This window comes from Leptonychotes weddellii, chromosome 6 (assembly GCF_054177405.1).
Source record: "Leptonychotes weddellii isolate Sample4059 chromosome 6, ASM5417740v2, whole genome shotgun sequence".
In the NCBI taxonomy this organism is placed as follows: Eukaryota; Metazoa; Chordata; class Mammalia; order Carnivora; family Phocidae; genus Leptonychotes; species Leptonychotes weddellii.
The window spans coordinates 6,658,200-6,673,780 of NC_138374.1; the positions used below are offsets into that span (position 1 = coordinate 6,658,200).

General features: G+C 40.8%; 1 protein-coding gene across 1 annotated transcript in view; it reads right to left on the reverse strand.

The window, feature by feature from the left end:
- Nucleotides 1-2,133: 2,133 nt before the first annotated feature.
- Nucleotides 2,134-15,581, reverse strand: part of ABRAXAS2 (abraxas 2, BRISC complex subunit) — a 28,220-nt gene continuing 14,772 nt past the window's right edge. The window contains exons 5-9 of the mRNA XM_081823321.1: nt 9,968-10,158; nt 9,049-9,168; nt 8,238-8,322; nt 6,556-6,670; nt 2,134-4,333 (exon numbers count right to left, since the gene is read on the reverse strand). Of these exons, the coding sequence (XP_081679447.1) occupies nt 3,864-4,333; nt 6,556-6,670; nt 8,238-8,322; nt 9,049-9,168; nt 9,968-10,158 (981 nt within the window). The 3' untranslated portion in view covers nt 2,134-3,863. The remainder of the gene's footprint in view (nt 4,334-6,555; nt 6,671-8,237; nt 8,323-9,048; nt 9,169-9,967; nt 10,159-15,581) is intronic.

Below are 15,581 nucleotides of genomic sequence, written 5' to 3' on the forward strand. Positions count from 1 at the left end.
AAAAACTCCGTGCCAATGCAAAACAAAATGTAAGTACGTGATTTCATCTGGAAATGAGATAAAAGTTGAATGCAGGGGTGGGAGGAGCAGGATGGCAGAGGAGGAGGAGACCTGGATTTCGTCTGGTCCCAGGAATTCAGCTGGATAGGGATCAAACCATTCTGAACACCTACGAACTCAACAGAAGATCAAAGAAAAGAAGAGCAGCAACTCTCTGAACAGAAAAGCGACCACTTTCTGGAAGGTAGGACGTGTGGAGAAGTAAATCCGAGGCGATATTCGGGAGGATAGACGGCGGGGGAGGGGCCTCCATCGGTCGCTTCTGGCAAGTGATAGAGCCGCGGAGCACAAAATCGGAACCTTTAGAAGTCGGCTCCGCTGAAGGACGTCGCTCCAGTGGTTAAGCGGGGGGGTGGAACCCTCGCTGGGACAGTGTGGACTCAGGACCCTCAGGATCACAGGAAGACTGGGGATGCCTGAGTGCAGCAGAGCTCCCAGGTATCGGAGCGGGGATACTAGAAAATACAAACGGGTGGGGAAAAAGTCACCTGCATTGCCCTGACATCGGGACAACACTGTTGATACTTGGGTGAATATCCTTCCAGGTTGTTTTCTATCAACAGCAGTTTACCTATTTTTCCCCCGTAAGTTTCAGACCATGACTTACACACCACTTGGAAACCTGACTTACTTCACATTCCTAAAACCTATCTTTCCATGGCAAGACATCTTTTTGACTTCTACATCTGTATTTTTAATGGCTATTTCTTCTGTGGGTGTACTACATCTAACCATTCCACTACCATTAGCATTAATTTCCAGTTTTTTTGCTGTTAAGGCAAATACTATGGTGAATGTCCTTTTGCTAAATCTGAGCACACATAGAAAGCCACTTCTCGGTATACATTCTGGACCATGTGTGGCACCTGGCATTCGAGGGCACATCTCCCTGGTGATGTTCTAAGGCCTCACTGCTAGAGAGGGGGTGCCCCTTCCCCCATCCCCAGGGGTCAGAGTAAGTCAATTTGGATGTGCCCTACGTCCGGACTGTCCTGCTTTATTTAGGACATCACGAAACGCACTGTGAAAAGAAAGACAATTTAAGCGAAATCCCAGAACTTTTCCAAATCTGTTTGCCATCAAGTTGAAAAGTAAACATTTTCCATTATTTATTAGCACCGCATTTGCAGAAGCAATTTCCCTTTCAGTCTCCCTGTCTGGCAGAATTACGGTTTGCCGTGGGAAAGAGGGATGCAGAATCTCGTAGGACGATCGTTTAGTAACTGAAATGAAACGTATGCTCAAGGCAGAACACAGCTAATAACCATTACTTCTTTCTATTGTATTTTTATTTTACGCTCCCCAGGCTTTTTTTTCACCTCCTTAAGATCCGGATTCACAAGACGGTACATTGAAATCTTTTTATTAAAGCAGTTATTGTCACTGTTCCACTTTGTCTGGAATTTTAAAACCTACATCCTTAGGGTCTGAATGTTTGGGGAGATTTCCATTTTTCTGTTTTGATCCTTCTCCAGAAAAGCCAATTACAGTATGTTATTAAGTATTTCCAGACTTCTAAGTTAAAAGAATCCAGTCTTCTCTTCTCTCAATAGCTGGAGGAGACAGAGTAGAATCCCACATTTTAAAATCCCCCTGAAAACAGACTATGGCCTCAGATTTTGGAAGAGATACATTACTCACTGGGAACGGCCTCCACGGAATCCAGAACTCTCTTGTTAGCCAGCAGAGCATCATCCTAAGGTGGTTCTGTCACTCCAAAGACACTCTAACAGCACCAAGTTCTCTCAGCTCCAGATGGTTGACTCAGGCTGAGCAGTCTCTTCAAACAAGCTCAGCTCTTACTCGAAAGTTGCCTTTGGGGGACTTTCTAAGACTATGTGTTGTACTCAATACTCCTCTCTCTTGATACTCAACACACGCTCCTTGAAATCAAGAGAAACATTTTAGTAAATTGTGTTCTTTGATTTCCCCCGAAACCAGCCTTACCAAAACTCTGCGTGCAGATGAGTTTTTGTGACCCTTACAACACCGTATCAAGTCTCCTGAGAGTGGCCTGAATGAGAACACCGAGGCGAGACCTTTCTGGGGGCGCAGACACACAGGAAACAATGGTACCATGATTAAATAAGTTTTTATTGTCACATTGAACTGCTTTGTCAGATATACACTGTAGGTTTCAGTATGGCATAAAAATAAAGATATTTTCCTGAATGTCAAAATCTGAACAGAGAAGATGGCAATGGCACTTAAAAAAAAAAAATAAATTCACACTGGCGCTGAATTCAGCCGCTAGAAGGGAGCTGATAAAAACCGGAACACGTTTGCAGATAAAGTGGTCTGCAACCTTTCAAATCCAATGGCAGTGGTGTAAGGCCAACAAAACCATGAGAGCAGGAAAACACAGACCCCACAGCGTGGCTCTCTGAAGAACGGCAGTTTGAGTATTTCATGTTTCAGTCTACACTGGGTAACTGTGCATTGGAACTGAAGCTCAGGGAGTAAACTTCTTTCCAACAAAATGAAACTACTTTTTTGGAACCTGGATTTGAAGCCTCTTTGACACCTTCCTTATTCTCACAGGTTTTAGCTAGTTCAAAGGAAAGGCAGTTATGTCCCAAAGCGTTAACTTTGTGGGCTGACCTCATCACTGTATGGTGGGTCTTGTCATTTCCAAACCAGGAGCCTAACGTGCTCACGAATGTCTTTAGTGGTTTCACACATTCTGGGCAAAACTAGAAAACAAGCAGTAATTAAATAAAAATATAAGTGCAGCCCAACAGAAAGCCTCTACACATTCTGCAACTATCCTCCAAATAGCAATTAAAAAAAAAAATAAGTATGGTTATTTGGATTTAAAATGAATCTTTATTCACCAAGATTCCCAAACAGTTTATTAAATGTCTTTTCCTCCACAAATAAAACTAACACTAGGATTTGTCAGAAGAGCTAAATGAATTATATCCCTTATGTATGAACTCAGCTAAATCCACTGTGTCTGGAATCTGTTCATCATAAAACTCAGGTCTGGAGCGTAACTCCTTTTTGTTATCCACTGCTGTGCGTCCTTCATCTTTAAGACTCCAGAACAGAGACCATAAACGTGGCTAGTGCAACATAGCAGTCACTGTAATTCCCCGAAAGAAAAATAAGTAATTTATTTTATGACATACTTATTTGGATGATTACTTACTGGTAATTAGTATTTCTACATTTTTTTTTAAAGGCAACCATTTTAAGTGACAATATGTATCAGGCTAGTAGAAAAAAGTTGAAACAAAGCCCTCTCTTTTGATCTCACAAAGTCATGCAGACAAGAGAAGGTACATCCGATTTGTTCCAATCAGGCTTCTTGGAATTAACAAAATTTCTTTCTGGCAAAGATGAATTTGGCTCATCATAGAAAGAAGGTTCTTTGAAGGCTGCTGCTAAAGTCGTTTCCCTTTGAAAAAGTAAATTTCAAGGCATGATAGTGCAAGAGGTAAGTTTTTGATTTATAGAACATTTATAGACTAATTGTGCTTAGTCTCTAATTTCCAATTTATTTTAAAGAACAGAAACTATGTTGATAAGTTTCACTTTGCCTAAATTTACCAGTACATCCATGAATCGCACCAGAATTAGGACAATCTGATTATCTTAATGATTCTGTCATGAAATCTGCACACTGTGTCTGCAGGTGAGAATCGGCGACGTGAGGCTCCCACCAGCTCTGTGCCCGAGTACCCTCCTGTGGGGTGGCCAGGGTCTGAGAACACAGTTCTCCCCCCAGATTAAGTCCTCAAAAAACTCTCTCAATAAGCAATTAAGAAAAACAGTGCTAAGTGGAGAGTTTCTTTGTTTAGCTAAATCTGGGAGGTCTGAGTGTTCCTGGAGCCCCCGTCAGGATGTGTCATGGGTCGAGAATCCCTCGAATGGGAGTATTCACTATTAGAGGGTTCTGTGGGGTCAATCAAATTTTCATAATCACTGTCATCTGATTCCTCAACACTGTCTGCAGCTGCTCTTTGGGAAGGAGGAAGGTCTGTGCCACTTCCAGGATACTTCAGTCCGGCACTGGTGGAAGCATAATTGGAAGAACCCACGGCTTGAGGTCGAGGCATAAAGACACTGGTTTCCATGCGCGAATGGCTCAAAGTACTTTCTTGATTGTTTGGGTGAAAATCAGAATAAGGGGGAGGAGGATCAGAGGCCTCTGCATCTCCAAGTGTACTTCTACCTTCAGCTGCAAGCCCAGAATAGGGCATCCGAGGGCTGAACGCTGGCCCCAAACTTTCAGATGGCACCTGTCTGTTGATCATCGCTTGCTGCAATCCTGGACGAAACAGAAAGAAAATCGTAACGCTTTCTCTATTTTCACAGCTTTGCATCTCAACGCATTAAATGGTCAACTTGAATGTTCTGGAAAATGGCAACAAAGAAGTGAAACTGATGATGACTCTTAATTATCTTACATTTGCATAGTACTTCATAACTGACAAATCCTGTTGCTATACATTAATCCATTTAAGCCTCAGAAAACCTTCTGAAGTATTATTGTGATCATCATTAATATCACTGCTTCCAAATTATTAGGCAAAGAAACCAGAGTTCAGAAAGGTGAAGTGACTTCACTAAAGGAGTGGCCAGAAGTGGGGCAGATGCGGGTCTTTTAAATGCAGGTCCCTGTGCCATTTCCCTCCCATTAATCACTGTGCTCCCAGACTGTGGGGATGGAAGGATGAGATACACAGTCCTTACCACACTTGGCACTCATCTGAATGTGAGTTTCTTCTTTGACAGGCCTCGCATCAAAAAAGTATATTTCTTTACAACTACCAGCCACAATACACTCATACACCATTTTCTTTCTTTTTTTTTTTTTTTTACACCATTTATTCCTTAAAAGTTTGAAAGCCCTATGGTAGGTGGCCAATTTTCCAGGTTCTGGACCATAAATATAGCACTTTTTTTTCCCTTTCTTTTTTTTAATGTAAGCTCTACACCCGATGTGGACCTCAAACTCACAACCCCGAGATCAAGAGCTTCACGCTCCACCAACTGAGCCAGCCAGGTTCCTGATATAGCGTATTTTTATGCCTGCTCTGGAATAGTTCAGAGCATATCTGGACTCATATCTATATGAGTCCCTAGCCTTGAAAAATACTGGTACACAGCGCGCCTGGGTGGCTCAGTCGTTAAGCGTCTGCCTTCGGCTCAGGTCATGGTTCCAGGATCCTGGGATCGAGCCCCGTATCGGGCTCTCTGCTGGGCGGGAAGCCTGCTTCTCCCTCTCCCACTCCCCCTGCTTGTGAATCCCTCTCTCGCTGTGTCTCTCTCTGTCAAATAAATAAATAAAAATTTAAAAAAAAACGAAAAGAAAAGAAAAATACTCGTACAAAATTTAGAAGAGAACAAGGAAAATAAAATCTTCCACAATTCTATCATCCAGATAACACCATCAGACTTTTGGTGAAAAGAGCACAAGATCTGGGGTTAAAAGATATAAATTTTAGATGTCGGCCCCACCCTCCTTTTCTGAATTCCAGTTTTATTATCCAGCCTTGTGTGTGTGAGAGTGTGTATTTTAAACACAGCTGAGATCATTTGTTTATGTCATTTTACATCCTACTGTCTTCACTTAAGATTATATACTGAGCATTATCCCATGTCATTAAAAACTCACTTCAATGGCTGTACAATATTCCACCATATAGCTATGCCATGATCTATCAACTATTCTACTGCTATTTATTCCACTCCTCCAATAGGTTGTTTCTCAGATTTTAGAATTATAAAGTTGTGATGAATACTCTTGTATGTAAATCCCTGTCTGCATTTCTGATTGTTTCTCGAAAAATATAACACTACAAATGAATCAGATTATCACCTACCCAGAAATATAAATTACATTTTAATTGGTTTGCAAGTATTCTTATTAAATTAGAAAAAGTTATAAATTTAACGTACAGATGTTAAATCTGGTGGTATTATAGCAAACATGTCTGTTCCCATGCTGGAATCAACAGATTCTTGGGCCTCATTCTCATTCAACCAGCTGGTTCCTTAGCTCAATTGTATCCATTCATCCACAGCTACCAAAAACCAGACATTTAAAGTCTTTGCTGTGACCCTAAGAACTAAATCTGAAGTGAAAAGAATATTAGGTAGCTCCTTTTTTTGGTATGTGATGAACACAGGACGTGGTCCCTACACGCTAGGTTTGCCGGGGTTAACTCAGAAACATCACAGCCGCGGTAAACAGATCACAGTAGTCGACTCAGGCATAAGTCTGCAGTAATCACTTCTCGGGATTTACTCTAACTTGCTTCAGCCTTTCTACGGTTAGTCTTCTTTCTCTTCTAGTTTCAGATATTTGAAAGGGTACCATGAAAAAAGAGTACTTCTCTTCTGGAAGTACGAGTCAATGCTCTTTCGCCAACAGCCTCACGGGGGACTTGACGATTGCAGAGGATTCCTATGATTCATCATATGGTTTGATGTTTGAAACAAGACATTTCCCCGATACTGAACAGTGAAATTAGTAGGAAAACTCACTTCTTTCTTGCTCCTTTTCATTTTTCCTCTGAGTGATTTGTCTTCTTAATTTGTTCACTTCTGCCTGACAAGATTCAACAACTCGCTCACTCTTTTCTACATCTGCACACACTGCCTGAGGGAAAAATGACAACAAGAACAATCAGTTTCAAATCCAAGCACAAGGCATTCCATGAAGATAGCACGGATTGCAACCCTAGGAAGAGCCCAGATGCTTTATCAAGTTAAAAAGCAGACAGGTAAGGTAAAACAAAATCATGAAGGTCCAAGGAACCAGTATTGTTCACTGACCCGCTTTCTTAATTTTGTTAAGATGATTATCTATTTAGCCTGTAAATTCTTGAAAAGTTAGGGTGAGGTGGGAAAGATTTAATTTTTTCCTTCGATTATGCTTTTTTTATTAAACTGAAAGAAGGATTTTTGATACCAGTCTAGCACACAAAGGACAAACAAAAGATAAGACAGGAATGAGATGCTTTCAACTTTAATTTATAACCAACAATCAAAAATCAGATGTCACAAATAGACTTATTTAACAGAAAATATTTATAATTAGGAGGAGTGGAAAAGAAAGTAAGTTTCAAAGTCGAGACGCAATAAAGGCGGCTAGTGAGACTACATCTCTGCCATCTAATCACCCGCATCAGGGCACTCTACGTCAGACTGGTGTTTGCAGAGCAGGCCTTATTCAATAGGCAGTGAAATGCAGAACAGCCACTTTGAAGTCGGCTAGACAGTCTGCAAAGAGCATGGTCATGAATTTAGGACAAAAAGTTGTTTTTCACTGCACGTTCCTTCCATAGCAGAAATCCCAGAAACTATGGAAAGTAGGCTGGTCACCAGTGAGCCTCTTTAAAGTTCCCTATATTGCTAGGTGGGCCGTGACCTGACTGTGGAACATGGACACTGGAAACTGCCTGTTGTAGGCTTTCTTCTTCTTTTTCTTTTTTTTGTAGGCTTTCTTCTTCAGTCCCAGGCAGATCCCTCTGCTTTCTTCTTTTTCAGCAGCTGCCTACATTCCCTTCTCTATTCCTTGGGGCTTCTTCAGGCGTACCACCCTCCTTCTTGTTCTCAAAGCCTCTTTTGTTCTTAGGGTTTAGGGCAAATGACTCCTAAGAACACACTGGGGATGATGAAAGATCCTGGGAAAGTACTGTTAGCACCTAGCTCAATAAGTGGCTTGTAGGAGATGTTTCCATAAATATTTGTTGCATGAATGACTAGGAATGAACAGGCTCCAGTGCAATCCTCCCACTTGATGGAGGTAGCTGGGGGCAAAGCAAGTGACCCAGAGCGAGGGAGCAGGGCTGTACCAATTATGGGTGCCCTGTGATGCAGTCTCAACTTCGAGTGTACTGATGGAGACAGCTGTGATCTTAGGAATCCTTTAAACTCGGAATAGATTTCCCGAAAGAAAACACTGTTATAAGTGGGGTCACAAGTATTCAGAATAGTAATATTAATGCTGTACTTCAGACTCTCTACTTCAGGCACATAATGAGACAGCCTTTTGTAGGCCAGCATGAGTAACCACCCTGCACATAGGAGATTATTTTGGGAAAGCACATTATTACTTTTGGACTATGATTCATTTGTTAGTTGGGAGATTATTAAAAATTAAAGTAGAATTAAAAGCACTTGGGCATATAAAAAAGACAAAAACTAGTAAATAAATCAGTTACCTGCACTTTCTCCTGAAGTGCATTATAAACCTGATAAATCGCCCTGATGTCTTTCATGACTCCATCCTTGTCAAAGAAGTCAGTACTGGAAGACAGGAAAAAGAGGTCACAAAATTATTATAACTGCTATGGACCGAAAAGGCACTTTCCTATCACTTCCGCCTCGACCTATTACATAAACGCTGCAACTCCAAGTGACTGTCTCAGCAACAATGCCCACACTACTAGAATTACAGAAGAGAAAAAAAAGAACCCATGTTACCAAGACAACTTAAAACATAATAAAAAGCTATACATTTTTCAGTGGCCACATTTAGCTTTTGGAACCTCAGAAATATACATACTCCAGGGGCGCCTGGGTGGCCCAGTTGGTTAAGCGACTGCCTTCAGCTCAGGTCATGATCCTGGAGTCCCGGGATCGAGTCCCGCATCGGGCTCCCTGCTTGGCAGGGAGTCTGCTTCTCCCTCTGACCCTCTTCCCTCTCATGCTCTCATTCTCTCTCTCTCAAATAAATTAAAAAAAAAAAAAAATCTTTAAAAAAAAAAAGAAATATACATACTCTGTCCAAACTTTTATATATATATAAAAAAAAAAATTTTGTCGCAAATGTTTAAAAAAAATTATTGGTAAAAGTAAACTATCTGTTCAATCAGCATAAAATTCTGACATACAGTTGCAGTGGTCTAGAGGATGACCCGACTGCATTTTTCAGTTTCAATCACATCAAATTCGATTTCACATGTCTCCATAAATCTGTTAAATACCCTTCACAAAAGGCAGGAAGACATTTTCATTTCACTTTCAACTCACCCATGCTCTTTGATAACTTTGGCGTAACTCTGAGAAGTATTTGGCACTGATGACACTTTATACTCCTGCTGGCTAGTATTGCCTAGATTGGGGATAGCAAGGGATATCCTTTGATTATACCTGTAGGAAGATCAAGAGAGTTCGTGTTAAAGGCGCTGCTCTTCCTCAGCCGTGGGTCTTGGCAGGAGCAGTTGGAGTCTCTGCACTGCTGAACTAACAGAAAGTCTCACAGCGCAGCTACTTGCACAGACAACCCAAGGATGCCTGAGGTAGTGGAAACTCGGCTGTAACTCCTTGAGAGCAGAGGTCTTGTCCCCACAGCAACTGGCAGAGTGCTGAGGAGGCTGCAAGAGCTCAGGAAATACCTGCTGATTGATTAATTAATGAAACCTTGAGAATGGCTATTTAACAATTTGTTCTCATTGATGTCGATGTAATATAGTCTACAAGTGAATTTCCAGAAGGAAACCTTTCTGTTATTTACAGATAGACATCATTATCATCTTTTTTTGTTTTGCTTTCAAGAGTTCACAATGCAAAACCCTCATTAACCAGTAGGTGGATCAATTTGACAATTTTTCTTTGAAATCTGTTTTAAAATTACTTCCAGAGCAGTAAAACTGTATTTCTACATAATGGATTATGGAGAAGCAAATGATGATTTCCAGCTGTTTATTCCTGTAAGGTTTTATGCATAATTAACATATCTTGCTAATGCTTCTTGATTCAAAAACAATTTTAATTTATACAACTGACAGGAAAATACCTTCTCTCAAACAAAGAAAACTAGCTGAAAGAGAATTATAAAAGCTCTTCTTTAAAGATGCTATAAAATGCACATTTTCAAAGTCATAAATCCCAATTACATGTACCAACATCTTTACTATTTATTTGAGGCTGGTGGGAACGCTTTCTTTACCTTCGATTTGGTCTAAAGAGAACGTATTCTAAAGCATGAGTGGAATTGTTGGCGGTGGAGATGAAGCTGAAGAGAAGGAAGACGAGGTCGGGCACCCCAAGGATGCGGGTGAGCTGCTTATGGATAACCTGCTCTCTGTACGACATCTGCTGCTGTGTGTTTCGCCGGAATCTGTACCATCCAATAACTTTCTGCAATAAAAACAGAAGGAAAAAAGGATGAAAAGTTGCATGAAATCTTACGAATTTAATTCTGAATGTATCCATACAAACACTTGTACACATACTCGTAGCAGCTTGACATGCAACAGCTCAAAACTAAAAACAACCCAGTTGTGGGGCGCCTGGGTGGCTCAGTCGGTTAAGCGTCTGCCTTTGGCTCAGGTCATGATCTCAGGGTCCTGGGATCGAGCCCTGCATCAGGCTCCTTGCTCAGCGGGAAGCCTGCTTCTCCCTCTCACTCTCCGTCTGTGCTCTCCCTCTCTCTCTCAAATAAATAAATAAAAATCTTTTAAAAAATTAAAAAAATAAAAATAAAGTAAAAACAACCCAATTGTTTATCAACAGGTGAATGAATAAACAAACAAAATTCCTAGAAGAAAACACAGGCAGTAATCTTTTGAGATCAGCCGTAGAAACATTTTTCTAGATATGTCTCCTTTGGCAAGGGAAACAAAAGCAAAAATAATCTACAGGGACTACATAAAAATAAAAAGCTTGGGCGCCTGGGTGGCTCAGTTGGTTAAGCATCTGCCTTCGGCCGAGGTCAGGATCCTAGGGTCCTGGGATCGAGTCCCACGTCGGGCTCCCTGCTCAGTGGGGAGTCTGCTTCTCCCTCTGCCCCTCCCCCCTCTTGTGCTCACTCTCTCTCTCTCTCACAAAACAAACAAAAAACAAGATAAAAAGCTGCACAGCAAAGGAAACAAAACTAAAAGACAACCTATTAAATGGGAGAAGATATTTGCCAATGATGTATCCCAATAAGAGGTTAATATCCAAAATACATAAAGAACTCATACAATTCAACACGAAAACCCAAATAGTCCAATTAAAAAATGGGCAGAGGACATGAATAGATATTTTTCCAAAGAAGACATACAGATGGTCAACAGATACATGAAAAGATGCTCAACATCACTCATCATCAGGGAAATGCAACAAAACCACAATGAGTTATCACCTCACACCTGTCAGAATAGCAAAAAAAAAAAAAAAAAAACCCAAACCAAACCAAACCAACCCACAAGAAACAAGTGTTGGCAAGAATGTGGAGAAAAAGGAACCCTTGTGCACTGTTGGCGGGAATGCAAACTGGTACAGCCGTTGTGGAAGACAGTGTGGAGGTTCCTCAGAAAATTAAAAATAGAATTACCATATGATCCAGTAATTCCACTACCAGGTATTTACTCAAAGAGGGGCGCCTGGGTGGCTCAGTCCTTAAGCATCTGCTTTTGGCTCAGGTCATGATCCCAGGGTCCTGGGATCGAGCCCCGCATCAGGCTCCCTGCTCAGCAGGAAGCCTGCTTCTCCCTCTCCCACTCCCCCTGCTTGTGTTCTCTCTCTGTCAAATGAATAAATAAAATCTTAAAAAAAAAAAAAAAGAAAATCCTCACAGTATTAAAAAAAAAAAAAAGAACACTAATTTGAAAAGATACATGCACACCTATTGTCTACTGCAGCATTATCTACAATAGCCAAGGTATGGAAGCAGCCCAAATGTCCATCAATAGATGAATGGATAAAGAAGTGGCATATATATACACAATAGAATATTACTCAGCCATAAAAAAGGATGAAATCTTACCATTTGCAACAACATGGATGGATCTAGAGAGTTTAATGCTAAGTGAAAGAAATCAGTCAGAGAAAGACAAATACCACATGATTTTACATATGTGGAATTTAGGAAACGAAGAAAGAAAGAAAGAGACAAAAAAACCCATACTCTTAAATACAGAGAACAAACTGGTGGTTGCTGGGGGGGGGGGGTGAAATAGGTGAAGAAAATTAAGAGTACACTTATCATGACGAGCACTGAGTAATGTACAGAATTGTTGAATCATATTGTATACCTGAAGCTAATATAACATTGTGTATTAATTATACTTGAATTATATTTTTTTTTAAAAAGGGCACAAGGAGACTTACAAGGATATGTTCATCATCTTATTATGCTGATGGTTTAATGGGTGTATGAATATTTCAAAACTCACGAAAGTATATACTGTAAATATGTGTAGTTCACTGTATGTCAATTATACCTCAATACAATGACTTAAGAAGTTTAGCTTCATCAGCTCTAACTGTAGGATAACTAAACTGCCTAAGTGAATTAAACTGATAGGTTCTCTGGAAGAATATCTCTTATAATGTGATCTGCTGGACATCCGGGAGCTTACTAAAATGCTCCTGGGCCCACCCAAACCTGCAGAATTAGAATGTCCAAAGGTAGAACCAGGAATCTGAATTTAAGATAAGTTTCTTGAGTTTTTTTCTTGTGCACATTAAAGTTTGAAAAATCTGTTGCAGAGACAATTCTTTATCAGAGGAATAATCTTCATATAGCCTCTTTTGTGAAACATTTTAAGTGAAAATCCTGTTTTAAGAAGTAAAGGTAGCGGGCGCCTGGGTGGCTCAGATGGTTAAGCGTCTGCCTTCGGCTCAGGTCATGATCTCAGGGTCCTGGGATCGAGTCCCGCATCGGGCTTCCTGCTCCTTGGGAGCCTGCTTCTCCCTCTGCCTCTCTCTCTCTCTCTGTCTCTCATGAATAAATAAATAAAATCTTTAAAAAAAAAAAAAAAAGAAGTAAAGGTAGCTTAAAATTGTTAGCGTCATATTAAAATTAACAGTAAAGGGGCACCTGGGTGGCTCAGTTGTTTAAGTGTCTACCTTCGGCTCGAGTCATGATCCCGGAGTCCTGGGATTGAGCCCCACATCGGGCTCCCTGCTCAATGGGAGCCTGCTTCTCCCTCCCTCTCCCTCTGCCCCTCCCCCTGCTTGTGCTCTCTCTCTCTCTCTCTCTCTCAAATAAATGGATAAAATCTTAAAAAAAAAAAAATTAACCGTAAATTTAGGGGTGCCTGGGTGGCATAGTCAGTTAAGTGTCTGACTCGTGATTTTGGCTCAGGTCATTATCTCCAGATTGTGGGGTTGAGTCCGGCGTCAGCCTCCACGCTCAGCATGGAATCTGCTTGAGTTTCTTTCTCCCTCTGCCCCTCCCGTTCATGCTCTTTCTCAAAGAAAGAAATCTTAAAAAATAAATAATAAATAAATAAAATTAACAGTAAATTTAGATTATCTTTTGGTACTTTCATGTAGGAAGGGAGTGAACCAATCTTTGCTGAGCCCCTGTGCCAGGCCCACAGATAGCTATTATTACAAATATTTTCACTAATTATTACAACCTTGGGAGGTAAGTAATGTTTATTCCATGGGGTTCACATCACATGCAAGTAAATACAGGGACCAAAGAAATAGTTACTGCCCTCATGTTCATGTTACTGAACATAAAGCATAACTTCCAATTATATTAAAGCAATTAATTCTGATATTCTTTATTTTTTAAATTTTAAATTTTTTTTAAAGGTTTTATTTTTTAAGTAATCTCTACAACCAACGTGGGGCTCAAACTCACAACTCTGAGATCAAGAGTTGCATGCTCTGCTGGCTGAGCCAGCCAGGCCACCCCGATATTCTTTAAACAAAAAGAAAACCCAAACGTTTCTGACAATATAAATCTTATAAAAGAGATGTTTTGTCCCAAGTCACTGAGCTATTGAGTGACAGCCAAGCTGTGGAACCTGTCTATCTTTTCCACTGTACAATGGTAACTCTGCAATTCCAAACTGGTCACATGATAATGGTCATGAAAAAGTGAAGAGTAGGGGTGCCTGGGTGGCTCAGTCATTAAGCGTCTGCCTTCGGCTCAGGTTGTGATCCCGGGGTCCTGGGATCGAGTCCCGTGTCGGGCTCCCTGCTCAGCGGGAGGCCTGCTTCTCCCTCTCCCACTCCTCCTGCTTGTGTTCCCTCTCTCGCTGTCTCTCTGTCAAATAAATAAAATCTTTAAAAAAATAAAAAGTGAAGAGTAGGTTCTAACAAGTTCCCAGGTGATGCTGATGCTGCTGGTCCAGGGACCACACTTTGAAAACCAAAGCTCCAGCTGAAGCCCCTCCACATATAAAGATGAGGAGGGAAACAAGGGCACCCTCTGAACACTTACCTTCATTTAATGAAACATTTAGATTAAAATACCATCCTTAATCCTTTCACAGTGGGGAAATCATAATGAATCATTTCACAATGTATAGGTATATCAAATTAACACAATGTTAACCTTACAGCTTTATGTGTCAATTGTACCTCAGTAAAGCTGAAATAAAAAATAAAATACCAAAAAATACCAAAAAAAAAAGTGAAGAGTGGTTTTCTTCAAAAAAAAAAAAAAAAAAGTGGGTAAGAAAAACCATCACCTGGCTGGAGGTATTGATGCCTGAGAACACGGCACATTACACTCTGAGCCTGAGGAGTATGTCGGGGGTATGAGCAGTAACACTAGAGTTCGCTCCTTTGGAGGATGGGGGTGTCTCTCTACCCCCTCCCCCACCTCCCTGCAGAGACCTGAACATTGCTAGCACGTTGGCTGCTCTCACGAAACACTCACTGATGAACAGAACCTTGCAGGTGGCTACTGGATGAGTCATAATGCTTTTCACTTACGCGGATTCCAATTGTTTTATTCTATCTGTATTTTCTGAGGAACAGGAGCCTTATACATTTATTTTGGATATCAACTGATAGTAATCAACTTATCCATTTGTTATCTGCTAAAAGAATAACCCCATTATTCTTATCAATGAAAGATGAGATGCCAAATTAATTCACATTCGTGACACCTACGATTCTACCTTTTAGAGCTAACAAGCTAGTTGCAAGACTACTGAGAAACTACCTCCTTGACGCTAAAAAGCCCATTTCTGACAACTATGTCTGGGCCATGAAGAAAAACTGTGGACATTTTTCCCTATAACCTTATTTCTGCTGAAGTTTCTTAGACAACTTTTCACAAAGACTTTCCTCTCTACTCTCAACTAGACATTCACTTATACTTTTTGGAGCCAAAGCAATCATCCCCAATACTGGGCATGCTTGTCATCTTCATGTTGTGAGCCTTTTGGCCTTACGATGATATTAAGGTGGAAGTTATGTTTATCATCATCTACTGCAGAACAGATGCTTCCAGAAGGCAGAAACTCCCCTCTCACTTGCTTTTTTGGCCTTAGCCCAAAACCTGAGGCTTGTACAAACTTCATAAACACAAAATGGATTCTGCCAGGGCAGTAATTGTGCATGTTGCAGTAGATGACCATGTTATACCTCCTGGGGGATTCTTGTATCAAAAACATTAGCCTTGGGGCGCCTGGGTGGCTCAGTCCATTAAGAGTCCAACTTTTGATCTCAGCTCAGGTCTTGATATCAGGGTTGTGAGATCGAGCCCCATGTTGGGCTCCACACTGGCTGTGGAGCCTACTTAAAAAAACAGAAAAACATTAGCCTCTATCTTAAGCCTACCATTAAATAAAAATGTTTTAGCAATGTTGTGGAGTTTCTATGTTTGA